We start from the raw sequence: 18430 nt of genomic DNA, 5'->3' as shown, positions 1-18430 counted from the left end.
CAGTTAGACAAGTGTAACAGGCCTACACCTGACCCAGTAAATCCAGCTTATTTTCTAAGCCAGATCCAACCCTTAGTCCAGAAATGAAGTCATCCCTTGGAAGAGATGAATAAAAAGTTGTAAAGCACCTAAAAATGGTAATTGCTCTGGATTAGCCACTTGGCTTTTTTGTGTATATTGTATTTCATATTGAAGCAAACATTTTTCATAGCTTATATAATGAACTATCTTGCTGTAGATACCCAGTATGAAAAATATGATTGTAATATCATTAAAAATAAACTCTAATATTGCTAGATTCCCAAGGTTGTTTTTTTTTTCATCACTGATTATTTGGTTTTGTTTTTTTGTTTTTTTTTTGTTTTTTATTTTAGTGGATGGCACTACTGTTTTCTATGTTTAGTTTCTTTCTTTCAGCTGTTTTGTTAATGTATAAAAACACTTGTCTTTATTCTTTTTTTTATGTATTCTGTTTTTCCTAGTCCTGTTGTAGCTACTTGGTCTGGTGTTTATTTCATCCAGCAGAAAATACCCATCACAGAAATGCAAAGGCAGCGTGACCACATGCTTCTCTTTGGGCATGTTGACATCATCCTCTTCTCTGAGCTCTAATTCAACTTTCAACACAATGCCTAAAACCGCACAGCCTCTGGGCACAAAAGAACAACACTAGAGTACACTTGTGCATTCTGTTGCCCTGTAAGCAAATTGCTTGTTAATGAGGAATCAGCCAGATAATGGGTTTGACAGTCTGTGCTTTGATTAGGTAATATGAAGTGCAGAAGTGTTTTTTGGTGTATCAGAGACAGCACATCCTGGTCAAAGTTCAAGGCTATGAAAGTCATTGAGTAACTCTTCAACATCACTCCCAAGGAAAGACAAGATGCAGCTATTCCATGTGTAGTAACTATTCTTTGGATGAAATGAGAAAGCTATGATTTTTTTACTTTGTTGACAGTCCAGACTGGAGCTGCACTTTGCCAAGAGCAAGTATAAAGACAACTCATTAGATATACCACATTAAAGATGAATCTTGCCTTCAGGTTCCGTCTGTATTTACATGGACTGTGCCTGGAAGAAGCGAGGGTTTCACACAATAGATAAAGAAAAGAAAACCTCTGTGATTATAAGCATGCAAATAACATTTCTGTAATGTGAACACTGCTTCCCCTGCTCACAATAGTAAAAGATCAGTGCATGCACACAGAGAGCTCCTGCAGGTGGGATAACATGCTGGAAATTGCTGTTCCTCTGCTATTTGTTTGTGTATCACAAATACAAATGAGTTGTATCTTAACTGTGCTGGGAAGGAACACGACAACCAACAAACTTTTTATTCCTGGGCACTCCGATGTGTGCTCCACAATGTTGCTGGTTGTCAGAGCTCTGCATTTCAGCAGCTGGAAGTTCATGATAGAGAGGAGGAAAAAGATATCAATATTTCAATAGTTTTCCATTCCAAGCTGAATAGCTTGGTTGAGGAACATCACTTAATCACCTAGACAGTCTTTTCTTTGAAGTGGTGGGGTTGGGAGGTTAGAAGATTTTTATAAATATAAAATAATTAAAATAGCAAGTACTAGTCCATGTGTTTGACAGAAAGGCTGCCTTTCTCCTCTGTTCTGTATCACATAAAATACCATAATATGGACATTTCATATTTTCTGTCTTTTTCCTGTAGAACCAGTACATTCTCTTCTTATCACTATGTCCCATCTGGTACATTGTTCAAATTCAAGCCAAAGTATCTAATCACTTGCAATATCACATAAACAAGAACCATGTGAAGAAGCTCATCACAAAAATCTACTCATGGCCTTCTAAGATCTTGCTTGCTTTGCTGTGACATGAAAGAGCCCATCAAATGTGCCTGCCCAGCTTCCTCACTGGGATACAATCTGAAGACAGACTGTGTATTCCACAGGCAGCTCTCCATCACCCTCAGCACATTTTCTGTAGTGGTGGATGCGTCTGAGCAAATACTGACAGGACTCTACTTCGTGTAATCTAGCAGTCAGCTAGTGCTATCTATCTGCTGGATATAGGAACACTGTCTATACTGCAGACCCACAATCTTTTCTCTACTACTTTTGAATTCCCTCATTTTGACAGAAGAACGGTCCAATGTTGGCACATACGTTCAGTCAGCTGCAGGGTGTCTGCTCTAAACTATAATAGCTGGTGACAGTCTTCAAGACACAGGTATGTCAGGCCAAGGACAGCTGGTTGGCAGCAGTCCTGGCCATATTCACTCTTCCACTGACTTCGTGTGATCTGTAGTTATGACATGGACAGAATACAAGTTCTTCATAAATTCTGTGTCTACAGCTTCATAAATTATATGCCTGTAGGGCACTTTGCATGCCATAGAAGTACCCATATAATCAGGCCTTTTTGCAGCAAAAGGACAGCATCCTAGCCATATACATGGATTAATTTGTTTTAAACAGACTATGTAAAAAAACTAACTGTTCTCTCTGTCTTTTTAAGTGGTTAATTTCTGTAATGCAGTTGACCTCAGAGATTCAGTGTTGCTTATACCGTAATCTGAATGAGAAATAAGTTGCTCTCAAGATTGAATCTAAGCAGAACACGTTTTTGATGAATAAATCTTTGTAAAATTCACTGTGCTGCACGGAGCCAGGATCTAGCTGTTAGTTCTCTTTTTTTTGTTGTTTGCTTTCAATAGACTGTTTCAGCATGCCGAAAGGAGTTGGGCTCCTCAATGGATATTAGTTATGGCTGTGTTCTTCCTTTCACCAGAAACACAAACCACACAATCCTTATGGCAATCAGCGCAAAACACATCATGTTAAACCTCTTATTTCTGTAGCATAATATAAAGTCTCTCTTTCTCTCATATTACCATTCTGGTGAGTCAGGTATGTGAGGTTTTCTAGGCAACAGGTGTTTTCTGAAATAAAATACAACCTTCCCTTCAGCTAATTATGTGGCAGAGACAGCAGCTGCAAGTATAATGCTGAGGACACATGGTCTGTAAGACACCCAGAAGAAAAATACTCCTTGTTCCACTTGTTAAGGTAAAGCACAGATGTTGCTGCTGTGATAAGTATGAGCATAAGGCAACCACAGTCTGCTGCATGCTGTACATTCAGAATCTAAGATTTCAGAATATTTCATAGGCTGCAATCAGAATCACCAGCTTCTTTATGTAAAGGAAAGTTATTTATGTCTAATCTAATAGTCCTAACATACACTCCGTACCACGGTTTGCATTACACTATCATCAACAATATGCTGGAGACTAACCACAGGCTTAAGAGAGAAATGATAAATATATTTGTATGTGGTCTCAGTGATAAGCATTGAATGTGTAAATTAATATGCTTACTGATTTAAACATTTACAGATACCATAAATTTAAAAAATAATAATAAAATACAAAAATGTTCCAGTAATTTAAAAAGTTAAATGCAGATTCTCTTATTGTTTAGTGTCGGGGTGCAGTACTGTGGCTATTCCTATCTTTCAGTTTTAGGATGTTGAGAAATGAACTGCAAAATAATGGTGCCTAATGATCTTTGTGGCCAAAGGTAAAACAGATCCTTTCCAGGGATCCTTTCCCTGCTCAGTTAGAAGCATATTTCTTTATCTCAGTTTGTTATTTTTTCCCTTACTTATTTTAAGAGCTAAGTACAAATATAGTATCTTAAATTGTAACTGTTAAGGTGAAGAGACTTTCAAATTAAATAGAAGCCTGGCATTTTCTTAAAAACATGAGGATCCTCAAGAATCTTCTCCTACTCCCTCTAGTATTTTAGGCCTAAGTAGGTCAGAGTCTCTACCCTTCTAACAAGAACATATAACATCACAGAAAAAGCATGGTTCACAGAAAAATCCCAGAGCTCTTGCTCTGTGAACAGGCTTTTACTTTGGCTGTCTTGCAAAGTATTTATTATCTCCTTTCAATCCCAATATCTTGTAGAACTGCGTGCTTTTCTGGCTACAGGTTTATTAATTTATTTATTTTTATGTGGAGCAGCAGCTGCAAGGAATTGGGGAATGATTAACACACGTGGAGAAAGGCCCGATCGCATGGATCTACTAGATAAAACCAGTAGCTTCACATTCCTCCAGATCAAGCTCACAGCGACCTTGGCTCTTCTGCACGATTTTTTTGGCAAAACATGTATTGATAAGCTGTTGTGAACTGCAGTAAAATGAGCCCATTTTTTTCATCTATCACTACTAAATGTAGAGAAGACAGTATTAAAAAATAAAATGAAACAAACTCTGATTACAAGGTTACAAACTGGTTTCATCATGAAAATACCATTGTACTTTCTTGCTATGACATACATGGTAAAAAGAGACACTTAAATGCCTGACGTGTCCATCTTTTAGTTTTCTATGTTGTTCCAAATGAAAGAGATATGAGTAAAAAAAAAAAAAAAGAAAAGAGAGCCAAAACTCTACATTAATTTGTATGATGATATAGATGCCTAGAAGATACATCTATGAGATGTTACCACTGCTCTGACCTGCCTTTCTTCCTATTGTTTCTTGGTTGCTGACACTTGTTTTTAATTATGTTCCTGTCTTGCAAGAGCTTAGCAGACAACAGGACAATTCAACTTTCTCGCACCTGAGAATATTTAGAGGTTTTGCATATTATAGTGTTTGATCTTGGGTGTTACAGAAGAAAAGTCCCTCCTCATGAATGCAAAAGCCAACCAAATGCCCCCAGTGTGTTATACCAGTATTATCAAGAACTAATAATTCAGAGAACTGCTATTAAAATTCCCCTCTACTCAGTCATCAAAGCTGATCACGTAGACTTGCGTGTTTATATTACGGGCAGAAAATCTGAGTAATACTCACATGTGTCTTCACATCACCTTCAAGAATCTTGCTATACCTGAGAAACTCAGCAACACTCCCATTCAGCAGCCTATCAAAGGCCTCCACGTATGGAGCTATGCCTATAGAAGAAGAACATTCCATTACAACGGGTCCATATAGTAAACAAAGTACAGGACTTCTCTGTGCTGAAGAGATGTCCAGCCCACTTTCCTTCCGCCCCAACATATCCTCGGGTCTTGTTGGTGTATCAGTACTATTGTTAGGTCTAGCATGAATAACGCATATGTGAATTTATAGCATCTGTAGTATCTGAGAGACCATGGTGAAAATTCTTTCCAGCCTCTCTGCTGGAAAATAGCCTGGAGACTGCTCTGAAGAGGTACCAGGCTTTCTTCAGAGAGTGTGCTTTAACCTTTTGGCACTATATGACAATTGTGTCCAAATTCATAATCTTGAAAGCCCTCTTTACTTCCTAAGAGTCATCTGGCTCCTTGACAGAAAAAAAGAAGGGCTTTGGTAATTTGCAGTGGCCTGTGTGAAAAAAAAAACTGTAGTTAGACAACTAGGCGGGATCTCAAGGCTGCTTTTGTTCTCTTGATGTCACTCACCTTTAATTCTGAGGAATTTCTGGGCTTTCTTCCATATTCAGTGCTTGTGTGTAAACCCCTCAAATAACCCAGGGTACAAAAGGTTTTAGTTGTTGAGATGCTTTCCAAAGCCTATTTATGTTCTTTGTTGAAATCTGTGTGCGTCTCCAAGAGAATCATTGTAACCTTTTACTTTAGAGCGCACTTTTAAATAGCAGTTCACCAAATGGCATTTGTGCTATGCAAAACTAGAAAGCGACTATGCTGGTTTTTACTATTCAATACAGCTAACTCCCAGGAGCATTTACTAGAGTGTGCTGTGAGTTGTGCGGAGCAATTGAATGATTTGTTTGCAATCCCATTGTTGCAGTGCCATTTAGGAAAAAAAGTAAAAGCACAGTACATTCCTCCCATGTTCCCCACTATTTTGTTGCTTCCAAAAAAAAAAACTAAATAAAAAAAAACTCCAGCTTTTTTTTGGGGGGGGATAGTTCTAGTTATGGAATGGTCTTTTATGGGGAGAGGGCAGAGTAGAAGAAAGCAATGTATCTCCATTTCCACTAGGGACTCTAAAAATGTCACATTCTTTGGCAGAGCATCAGTTTTAAAGTAGAAAAAGAGACCTGTTCTGTAAGACTGTCAGCTCTGCAATTGTTGCAGAGACTTCTGGGAGCCCCTGCAAAGTAACAAGAGCATACAGCATTATATTTGTGGTGCTGTTTGTATCCCAAGTGAAAAACGGATACAAGTCCGTCCTAACTGCATCAGCAAAAGCTGATGCCTGAGTCCCCATGTGAGCCAGCTCAGCCTGGGCAGCACCCCATGGTGCTGCTCATATCAGTTTCTTGCTGCTGCTTCTCCCAGCAGGTGTGGTTTACAGTCTCACCCATATAACACTTGGCAGTCAGTTTCTTTTAGAACCTGCTGAGGGTTTTTAAGGCTCTGCTTCCCTGGGGGGTGAGGCTCTTCACCTTTCTTCAGTTCATAGGGTAGGCTAAAGATATGCTGATTTTCATGGGGATGAATTGATTGCCTTTGTAAAAGCAGCCCTGGTTCTGCAGTCCTAAGGTTTGTGTTAGTAGAGACTCACCTAAATCGATTCATTATAGGATTGAAGCCAATGTTTTTGAAAAATGTAGCCTTCCTAGTAGCAATCAATTTATTTGTCATCTTGTACTTGGGTCATATTTCTCCATTACTTTGTTAAGGTTTACTAGCGGTCTGGATTTTCTCCACACTGTACACATTTTATTACTGAAGCTCATTCTGACCAGCTAAGTCCCCTGCTCTGGAAGCCTGCTGGAAGATGCTCCCTTCCTGCCACAGAGCCATACTGCTTTCAGTCAGCTGCTCCACAGCAACTGCCAGCATTTAGGCCTATAGCATGTGTAGCCACACGTGTTGTTGGATAAAGACTGGCATACCATTACAACAAAGCAGCTGACATCATACAGCAATTTGCTTCTGTCAGTAAGGGAGCTGCCCACAACTTTCCACGTTTTCTGCAGCATTCTGTATACCAAGCCCATGATAGGATATGCTGTCCCATGAAGAAGGTAGGGAAGGGTTAAGGAAAGTGCAAAGCAAGTGACGCGAAGATTAGATGGGGATTCTGGGTTAAAAAACCAAAACAACAGCTCTTGACAGGTACTTCTATTAAATCAATATCAGTACTACCACATTTATAAGGTTATTTATCCTATAAATTACAAGAACAAGAAAAAAAAATAAGGGATGGAAAAAAACCACAACAGTTTGGCAGTATGAGGTGGATAAATGAGGTCAGATTTGTTTTCCATGTATTTCCAGTTAGTGCTTTAGAGATCCTCCTGAGAAGGAGCTCAAGTGTGATAAAAGTAAGGCCAAGGATAAGTGGTGGATCTTAGTGAGCAAGTGCTTATGAACAAACTCATACTTGAGTAAGGATATTAATCAATTAAATCATGGTGCACAACATGAAATTCAGAGAGCTGGAAAATAGACTCAGTTTTTATACTGCTGACTTCTTTAGGAATATTTATGCTGTGCATTTTTGGGATGTCTCATTTCTTCTGCTAACTGGGCTCAAGCAGGTGTTCTCATCTGGTGAGTTATCTCCAACAATATAAATGCTGAAGTCGGAAGAGCAATAAAGCTTAAAATATGGACCATATATTTAAGAGATATGACTAATATTGAATTTTCTCGGCTGGAGATGTTTATGATCATGCGTAGAAGACAAACACACACGTCTTATGAGCCAGATTTCAAATTACAGAAAGAAGTAGTACTTTAAAAAAAAATGACTTACTTCCATTGACACCATTCATTGCATCACACTCCATTCCACCAGATCTCTGGGAATCTGAAAATAATGATTCAAGTCGAGTCACTGCTTTCTCCAACCTCTCCATCAAGCCATGATTCTCTGCCATTCTAAAAAAGTCATTCAGGAAAGAGCATTAGACCCATTTGAGAAAGTCCACGTTTTACCTCATGTTCATCTTATGGCTTTATCAACATTTATGGTAAAAGTACCCCTTTTTTTTTTAACTATTGCCTTTCTGGCTATAGCAAATTAGCTGACAAATAACTTACTTCTGTGTCAGCAAAGATTCTGGTCAGTGCTCAGCCCTTGGTTTCCATTGTAAATGGATACAGACCACTGCTGGTATAGCTTTGGGCAGTCTGTATTTGGACAGTTTGTGAAATCTTTATAAATGTAATTGGTAGAAACTTATGCCGGCAGTGATTTGCATCAGTCAGTTCCAAAGGCAGAAATACAGATTTGATTAATTCTTGACTAAAAGCCAGACTGTAAATGCCTATCTCCTAATTTTTCTGAAGATACATGCTGAAATCTGCCTGGGTCTTCTCAGCTTTGTATTAAAACTCAACCACTTTACTGAGTGACTATTGTGAAGTGGTAATTTTGTTTGTTCTTCTGTGATTTCCCATCTCTTAATTATTTTTCTTTTTCTTATGAATGCACCTTATGTGAATGAGTGCATCTCACACCTTTCAAAACAAGCACTGATTAATGTTTGGAAAGAAAAAACCAGGAGCCTACTCACACAGTACTGCAACAGTGCTTTTGATGTAAGATGAAATAGAAATCAGGCTACATTTTGAACAATTTGTGCATAATTTCATTTCTCCACGAAGTGATTATCTGTTTTCTTACATGTGGGTAAGTGTAGGCATTGACATTTTTGAAGGCTGGCCAATATCTCAAGGAACACTGTGCTCGATACGCTACAGACTAAGATATGGTTACATAAGCAAAGACAAAGCTATGTTTAAATCCCCCATCGTTTAATACAGTGAGCGTTCCTAACTTAAGGTTGTACGTGCTTTCTTTGGAGTGATATACAGTAAGGGAGCTGGTGGTGATCTATGGCTCTTGATTAAAATGTGATCCACGTGAGCTCAAGCAGATGGCTTATATGCCTTGCCCTGTGCAGTATTTTTCTAGCAAGCAAAACAAATAATGCTGCTTCACTGTTCCCTTGCCCTGGGGAAAAGGTCTAAATTCTTTCATTAAAAGGTAGAGTAATATGAAAAGAAGGGCTTCTGATTTAAAAATCAGTATTAGTAATCCTTATAATGATTTTTATTTTGTAAATCTAAGTGTGAGAGAAGCTACCAGGATGGTGGGAGCACATGCCAAGCTCCCATGCTGAGTCATGCTGTCTGTCAAACAAGGTGGGGCTTTCAGGCTTTACCCTATAAATATAAAGAGATTTGTGTTTGACCTAAGAGTGAAACAGGAGATTTTACAATGCGAAAGCCTTGGGAGAACCATTCTCATGAGAAAGTTCTGTCTGGAGATTATGCGCTGTTTTTTTTTTTCTTTCCTTTTTCCCTATTTACATTAAATAAAAAAGCAAACCCTAAAAGAGGATGACATGAAACAACGTGCATATAAGCACTGTCCAAAATTCGGACTGGCAGGGAGGGAGGAAGGGAAGGAGGTCTCTTCCTACACTGTTCTGTTTGAAAAATCAATGCATTCTCCAAAACAAAAACAAAACCAAGTATCTTGGCAGGAGTAATATGAAGGTATCAGGAGAGCTTCTGAAATGTGCCAATTTTTCTGAGAATATCGAACTTTTTCTTAAAACAAAGCACTGTTATTCCTCAAAAGTATCACGGGCACATTCCTTTCACATTCTACTCTACTTACCTAAAAGCCTCAAAACATGCTTATTTTAAAAGTTATGTTTTAGAGCAGTTTAAAGTCTGGCTGATCTAACTGAAGCACACTAACAGTCAGTTCTTCTCATCAGCATTTTAATGTATATTTCCAGTATATATTTCCTATTTGTCTTTACTTGAAGACACAGTCTAGTAAGTAACTATATTTGTTTCCATCTGCTCCAAATTTTTTACTGATGAAAAGTAGAATATTTCTTTGGGAGAGTGGATCCTTTCTATCTCTTTAGCCTGATTTTGCTTGTTGAAGGATTCAGTTCTGATTTGACTACGCACACTTGGAAGAATCTTCCAAACAAACGGATCAGACTTGTAATGTTCTACCCAAGAAACTGGCCCCTGTCAGTTGCTAAAATTATGGGGTCAGAAGGAATAACCCAATGACCCTGTGGACGTTTCTATGCAATACTTTCCAACAGCAACATTGTCTCTGGTTCATGATATTCTTCACAGTTTTCTTCAGTTCCAAAAAACTCTGAGATTACAATGTTGTTCTAAAGTCAGATATCAACAGTGGGACAATTACAGAATAATATATCATTCTAATTTCTTTAGACAGAAGTCAGAACCATTTTTACCATAACTTCAGGGCTGACAGGTTTTTTACTGTTTTTAGAAGAAATGTTACTATTAAGAACTGCTCAGTCATTATGATTACATGGCATTTGTATCTATACTCATGTACACCTATGCATGTAAGTATACATTCATGTACCCTGTCCTTTATGAACAATGTACAAGTATACTTTTGCTGTTACTGTGTAAAACACTTCAAGAGTACATCAGCTGTACATACAATAAACTGATATATACATTTGCTTTACTGTTTGTCAGATAGGTTTGTAAAAACAAGACTGAAATCAAGTTACTATTCTGAAGTAAAGACTCCACTGACCAAAAGCACAACTCTCTCAATCCGTTTTCAGTCTAAACATTGGCATCTTTGCCCATATTTAGGAATTCACATATTTGACTCATTATGACAACCTTCATCATTTTCTTGGCCATATTCAGAGTCCATCTCATTAGTTATCAGTCCGTACTGCACTCTGCAAGGTCAATCAAACTGATACTACAAACCCAGAGCTCAAAAGAGCTCAGAGCACAAATGGTAGAGCTTGACTGTGAAGAAGTCGTTGCAATATAGTATTGGAGCTAAATAATTACAAATAAAAATGAGACTGGTCTACTTACAGTGCCAAATAAAATCTTTGCATCTTAATAAAGAGGATGTAAATACATCCTTGGAATGCCTCTAGTGCCACGAAGCAAGATTTTACATCAAGGAAGATTTTCTATCCTGTTTTCACTGGGATTTTAATTAAAACTTTGCTCTTGATGTGGATTATCAGGGTTACTCATACGCCTTTCTAAGGTCTGATGCTGATTACCTACAAGGAGTTAAAACCAATAATACTTCAAATCCAGTGTAATCCTGGATCCAGCTTTCTGGGTGGAGAAGCAGAATATTCTTCACTGAACATTCAGTCAACTAAGAGCTAGGAACAAAAGATGTAAATTTTGGCATTGCTCTAGCACACAAAAAGTACAGAGGATTCATAGACCTGCCCTGTTTACTGTTAGCGGTATCCTTCTTGGGGGTGCTAACGGCATATGGCAATACAGCTGTCAATCCTTTCATCACTTAAAGAAGCAAAGAAGGACACACTGAAGACCAGAAAGCAGATCTGTTTTTATACACAGAACAACTCTACTCCCCGATTTGACACCCATCTGAAGGCACCATTTATCTATTATCAAGGGAAAAAACTTGTCTGTACGCTAAAACTGCCTGATGTGGTCATCCCAAACAGCAGTCAAACTGTAAGCCAAACCACACAGGTACTATGCTTGCTGTCATTGCATGTGACTTACTACAGAGGACCATATTGTTCTGTCTCAAGAAGATACAAACTCAAACGAGCCCACAGGGAGGAACAGTGTTGTAGCATAAGGGGAAAAAATAAATGACAGTTGATTTGTCAGGCACATAAAAATGGCAGGTTGAATGTAGAAATGGTGCCGCCCTGTCAAGTATTGATATTCTGATAGACATCATCAAAAGATTCCATGGTTTGTTTTAATTCCTAGCACTCTTTTATTTTAGAAAAAAAAAAGAGGAGTTTTGGTTTTTTTTTTCATTTATTTGTTTTGTGTTTGTAGTTGTTTTCCTTCATACTGGTCCTCCCACATCTGTGACATTAACTAGGTTAATTCATTTTCATCATCTGAGATGCTACAGGTTAGATTTTGCTTTTCTTCTCTATGCCAAAAAAGGGCAGTTACCATGACAGGCAAGAATTTGTTATTATTATTACACCTAACATTTCTAAACAGCTTGGAAAAACACAGTTTTATTCTTGAAAGTACTGTAGCCTTTACATGTGTCTCCTCTCATAGTCTTTAATGAATTTCTACTGAGATATGTGATAAAGAAAATATGCAAATCCTTACACCACCAATATCTTAAAGCCAGTCACAAATGTCTTATAAACTGAAAGTATGGTCTCCTCAAAGAGTTCTTCTATACAATATATATCAAAGGAGGGGAAACGCATTCACATTCCTGAACATCCAGTCAAATTACAGAAGTATCTCACAACACTTTATATACAGTCAGCTTGAGCCATAACTGGCTAGTTTTCCTGCATTGCCATTCAGCTGTATGTACCAACTCCAAGCTGTGTTGAGCACACAGTCTCTTTGCTACCTTTGGCATCCAAATTCTTGCTCCACCTCATTTTAGTCCAAATGATGAAAACCTATTGGTCTGAGAGTCTCAGGGGCTGCTCATTCCCAAGCAGAACTGAGAAGCAGGCTGTTACCAGATGAATGGTGAGTGAGGTGCTGCTGAAGCTATTTGGTTTACTACCATAAAAGCTTCTGGGTGGAGATCACAGAGCAAGCATGTATTGGTTAGACAAAAACGTGTTGGTAGACAGAAACATTACCTTGTATGGTTTGTGTTTTGCTTCCAATTAGCTGTATGGGAGGAATGTAAACAGAGGCTTGTCAAAGTGATGTCAAATTGGATTAAAGCAGAGGACCTCTTAGAAAAGGCCAATGAGAGAATTGATCCAGGGGTCAAATTAGAGCTTTTGATGACCTTTACATCTTGTTTTGTCTCTGTGTCTGCTACAAGTTCCTTTGGAAGCCATGCTCTTCTAAGTATAGAGAATTTTTATCTTATTTTATCCAAGTAAAAGGTGTACTCTTGTATATTTATATGTGCTTATAAGCACAGAAAAGACTTTGGTCTAGAAGAGGAAATGTTCATGTTGTACCTCTTCAGTTTAACCCACATTTTTCCTTTGGCTTCATGGCACTGATACCACAAAACATACTTCACTGCTTGTACACCAGCTCTTGCCCTGCTTCCTTCACTCCCAGTGATGACTCCCTGCTGATAAAAATAAACAGGCAGGAGAGGAACTGAGGCTCAATGGTATCCGACTATGTTAAAAATATTACAGACTGGCTTTGTAAAACCACCTCTGTTTTGATAGGTATCCCAAAGACTGTTGACTGTTGTTACCATAAAGTTCTTCTGCATGTTTGTATGGAACTTCCCCTGTTCACGTTTTAAAACGTGTTATATGTTCATGTATGAGCTTAGCGCTTCCTGGAATGTCAGTTCATTTCTAATTGTATGTAAGTTTTGTGAAGAGCTCCCTTCCCTTGCTGAATAATTCTGCCTGTCTTACCAATTTTGTGATCATAAAGAACAAGTTCATTATTTAGTGATCTACCGAAGCAGTCAAGACTTGACAGCTTGTGTAAGCATGATTGACTTAAAATAACCAAGGCAACCCAGTTTCCAAGTACATTCTCCTATTCTTTCTATGCTCCTTTTTTAATGTTACCATTGCTTATAGTCCTTTGTCTTGTTTTTATTTTCTTCTTTCCATCCGATGAAGTGGAAGAGCTTTAGTGTCTCTTCAATCAACTGATACATAGTGTTCTTATCCACTTCATTTACTATGTATCAGCATAGTGATTTTCATGTAATCAAGCATCCTAAAGGCCTTACAAGCCATTTAATTACCTGTCACAAGTCCAATTACTGTATGTAAGCAGACTGCCTTGCTGCTCTGAAAAAACATTACAGGCAGGCATTGATTTTATTAAAGTGCTTTAGTTCGGTTCATAATAACTGAACAGTAAGATTATTTATGCTATGATTCTAACCAAATTGAATTTGCACTGCTCAAGAGGGTAAGCTCCACAAAGCACAAAACCCTACATTGTGTTTCACTGCTTCTGAGATGTGACAGAAAAGCAATGTAGAAAGTGAACACTCAACAAACAGTGTTTCAAACTCTAAAAATACAAACTATGAAATTATTTTTTGCAGAAAAGATGAGACTGCTGAGTTGTTCAGTACCCAGGTTAGTAACAATGTTGTTTGCTGGGAGGTTGGCCTTTCAGAATGCTACCACATCTTACTTTGCTTGTACATCCATATCCAGCAAAAGCTTGAATTTCTGACTTACTGATTATCAGAGATTTTCCCCACCTTTCATGCTGAAGAATAATCCCTTCCACTCATGCAGATGTTTCTCATTTCAACCTGCAAGTGTAGGCGTGCCAAGTCAACTCTGGAATGCATCCATTACTTGAACATATCTCAGTTTGAATTCAAAAGTCAGAGGAATCATTCCTCTGGCTGTGCAAAGAAAGTCACTCCGATGCAACCAATCACATGAAATCAAACAACAGCAACTTCGAGTAACAAAGAGTACTACAAGTTGAAGTATCGGTGGACATCCGTCAGATGTCAGAATAATTCAGGTTAATTTCAGCCAACTCAGCTACTCTAGTTCCCTCCCCAGAATGTCCTGCCGCAGTTACCATCTCAGCACTCTGTGTCTGATGCTCTCAGGCTCCTGGTGCTCCCTGCTCATCCTGCAACCACTGATCCTTCTTTCAGCATAGCAAAAGCCAGGAGGAGGGGTGAAGCAAACTTTGTCAACTGCCTACTCCCTTCACTCCACAACTACTGTGGCTTCATTGCAACCTTGCTCACGTACAAGATCTGACACATTCAGCTTCTTATTCCTCCTGTTTCTGCCCAGAAAGATCAAACTGGATTCATCTTAGATGAATATAGAGGATAGCCTTTTCAGTACTTCAGAGGACCCAGAGCTGTTAGGTGAATTACTCAACTTCTGTCTAAACGATGACAGATTACACATGGAAATGTAAATCGTTCTTTGCATTCCTTCCAGAAAGCAACTAATATTATATTTAAAATAACAGAAAACACAGCTTTAATGCACAGGATAAGTAATCTCAGTGGGACCTTTTTTTTGCTAACAAAAACACCTCATGGTTTGACACAGCATATCCAACCCTATGCAGGTGAAGCGAAGACCAAAGTACTCAGTATACAGACTAAGGTGATATATATGCCATTAAGTCTTGCCATCATCAGGCTTTCATATTTTAAATAGCTAAAATAGTTAATACACTGGAACTAGATATTCTAATGGTAAGGAGTTTTGTTAATAAATGGAATCTTAGCATCCTTGACAAGATTATATGTATCTTGGCATATCTCCTCGTGATATATCAAGAGCTACCACCTTTGTTCCTCTGAACTGAGTGCCATAGGTGACAAAGAATAATGAAAACATGCCATACAACTGCTCTACGGTAATAGTAAATAATGCATATTCTCTTCATTTTTATTTAATTGAGAAAACATATTTTATTCATGACATTTGGAGTTCTGCCTGTCCACCTTCCACATCTGAGCAGCACTCATTTGAGGGGAAGGAAACAAAGGAATCATCGGAACACTCTGAAGACTGACATTTTTGTTATGCTCAAGACTTAAAAGGTCACGTTGTTCAGCATAAATGGCTTTGCTACAGTAGGTGTATTGCTTTTTGTTCTTGTGCAGACCTGCTCAATATAGATTCAACCACTGTCACGAAACCCCTCATTTGAAAATGCACAGAATCAGAACAGAGTTTTTAATCATTTGAATAGGAGGTAATTAAATGGAAATAGTAGGATGCAGTTGGCATAAACTTGGACATCTAAGTATTAGTAATGCTCCAAAAGGCCAGATCTAGGAGTACTGTATTACTTTCAATTCATTATATCTTACACTTTTCCTGTTTAAAATAACATTTAAAGTTACGTTTCTAAAATAGGGCTATTTTGTCTGACTGCAGTTTCACAGACAATGAAACCTGGTGCTCCAGGAGCCATTGCCACATTTGTCAGAAAGAAATAATAATTAGAAAATGAAGTCCCGATCCCACTCCGCCCCCTGCAAATTTGACCCCTTAGATTATTTTACTAATGCAAAATCCTAATTCTATGCAGGATTGTATTTGATTTGATTTGATTTTCTGAAAGCATTTTCTATCATTTGATGACAACCATGCTTAGGTAATACATATAAAGACAGATATGGGTTTGTTTGTTTGTTTTTTCCCAGATAGACTTTAAGATTGCCCCTACTCAGCATTTTAACTGATTAAAACCCTCACTGTTGGTAAGGTAAGGTACAGCTCAGCAGCAATCCTCAAAGCAAAGGGCAGATTCACATCTCTAGCTGGGGTTTTCTGTTATGGTTTTCTTCAGCTATCTCTCCCCGAGATCCCATTTAACCCAGCGCTTTGCTTAGACCTATACCTATACCTGTACCTATACCTATACCTGCTCAGCACCTGAATCTCAGCTCACCTCCAACACACACCTCAGGCTCGAGGTGTATGAGGAACCAACATTTTGGAGCCCGGCTAACCAGCGAGCCTTACAGCTGCCTCGCACAAAATTAGATCACCTCACGCTGATGGTGAGAGGGGCTGGGTCCACATAAACAAGCAGGGGGTAACTTCAGGACCTGACAGGGGTCGGGCCAGGGGCTGCGGGACAACCACCTCCACCCCTCCGGGATTCGCTGCGAGCTTGTGCCGACCGAGGGCTCTGAGTACGACCCCGAAGCGGTACTGTCAGCCGCTTGCCATTTCTCGGGACTTATTCTCGCCCTCCGGCTACTTCTTTACGGTGAGGGCAGTAGAACTCTGCTGCGCAGGGGCAGCTGACGAGCGGACCCGAGCCGGCGGCAGCCGGGCCGTGACCCAGATGGTTCCCGGGACCCATCCCCGAGCCGTGCGGCCCCCGGCATCCCCTCATCCCCCCCCGGCAAGATGTCCGCTGCGGCCCAGCCCCTGCCGGGCCCCTCCGCACCCACAGCCCCCGGGCCCGCCCCAGGCAGCCGGCCGGGGTGGGGGGGGGGGGGGGGTCGGGCCGCTCCGGCTGCTCCCCGCATCCCGCCCCTCCCGGCGCTGTCTCCTCTTGAATTACCTGTTTTGATGACCCGCGCAGCCTTTTTTTTTTTTTTTTTTTTTTTTTTCCTTCTCTCTGCAATGACAATCCGTGGCCGGCCACTCGCTCCCCCCCCTCCCTCGCCTCGCCTCTCTTCGCCGTCGCTCTCCCTCCTCCTCCTCCTTCTCCTCCTCCTTCTCAGCGGGAGCCGGTGTCAGTCAGTCACATCAGCTGCCCGAACAGGCAGGGAGAGAAATGCCCGGCGGCTTCCGGGAGTGCCAAATAAAGACAAGTCCAGAAAGAGAGAGAGACGGTGACAGAGATGGAGAAAGAAAGCAAAAAGTGGGTGGAGTGTGAAAATGGAAGGAGAGGGAAAGGCTGAGGTGTCTCTCGGCGGTGACGGCAGCACGGTGCCGGGGAGGAAATGGCAGCCGTGCTGCGCCGCGGAGGAGCGGGCAGCGGCCGGGCTGGGAGGGCACAGACACGACGGGCAGGGGCACCCATGGCTACAGGTGTGACGGCCCTGCTTGCCCGCTGAGCACGGCTTGGGTGAGAAGGAAGCGGGTGCGTCCTACACTAGGAAAGGGGAGCGGGAAGGTGTGGGCTGTGTGTGCAGGCAGACCCCAAAGGCACGCTCCAGGCAGCCGGCTGCCTCCTGCAAAGCAGAGTCACAGCTGTGTCTGCAGAAAGGTGGCTGCCATACGGTGATGAAAGCAGGACTTCTCCCTGTAGGCAAACCCACATGCCTAGGCCTTGTGAGTCGAGCTCTGTGGGCTTCACACCAGTCCCTACCCCCTGTGACCAGGGGTTGGAACTACATGATCCTTGAGGTCCTTTCCAACCCGGGTTATTCTGTGATTCTGTGACCACATGATTTATGCAGTTATGTAGTGCTCATCGCCACGTGGTCCCAAAGGTGTGTGATCACTCACCTGAAATCTACATCCCCTCCAGGTATCGCTGAGCTGACTTTCTGCACAGAAGTCTTAGGGGAAGAGCACGAGTTCATAGCCTTTAATGAAACAGTTTGATCTTGAAATGAAATAGGAGTCATTAGTCAGTCACAAAATAATAAAATAATAATAATAAAAATGAATGCAAGCATTTTTCCAGGTCAGCCATGCGGCTGTGCAAAAACTGGTGGTAGTTTTCTCTATCAAATATGTAATTTATTTTAGAAGACTGTGTTTCACTTCTGAGGGTTTGACAACACTGTAGAATATATGATAGAAATATTTGTCTGAATTATGCAGTTCTTAAATGGGGACTGAGGAAAACTGTGTTTGAACAAAGATGCCATAGCTACAGCAGACTTTAGTGAGTCTGTACAGAAATGAGATGAGGAAACTGCAATAAGCAAAAGCAAGCAAACTGCAAAGATCAGCCTAGGATCAAAACACTGCTGTGGACGGCACTGTTATCATTGGAAACTGGAAGAAGTCAGTGCTGCAGCTTCCTGTGGACAATAAAAGGAACAACTTGTTGGTGAATATTAAAAAAAAGCACACAGATGAAATCAACAGAACAGCTGTTTTTAAACA

At 40.2% G+C, this 18430-nt stretch overlaps 1 protein-coding gene across 1 annotated transcript in view; it reads right to left on the bottom strand.

The window, feature by feature from the left end:
- Window positions 1-17036, bottom strand: part of CAP2 (cyclase associated actin cytoskeleton regulatory protein 2) — a 58075-nt gene extending 41039 nt beyond the window's left edge. The window contains exons 1-3 of the mRNA XM_015854682.3: window positions 16929-17036; window positions 7702-7826; window positions 4843-4943 (exon numbers count right to left, since the gene is read on the bottom strand). Of these exons, the coding sequence (XP_015710168.1) occupies window positions 4843-4943; window positions 7702-7825 (225 nt within the window). The 5' untranslated portion in view covers window position 7826; window positions 16929-17036. The remainder of the gene's footprint in view (window positions 1-4842; window positions 4944-7701; window positions 7827-16928) is intronic.
- Between the last annotated feature and the right edge of the window lie 1394 nt (window positions 17037-18430).

Source organism: Coturnix japonica, chromosome 2 (assembly GCF_054131305.1).
Source record: "Coturnix japonica strain WE chromosome 2, WE-NBRP24, whole genome shotgun sequence".
Classification (NCBI taxonomy): Eukaryota; Metazoa; Chordata; class Aves; order Galliformes; family Phasianidae; genus Coturnix; species Coturnix japonica.
Note: the sequence above shows the minus strand (reverse complement) of the source record. Positions and strands in the feature narration are given on the sequence as shown.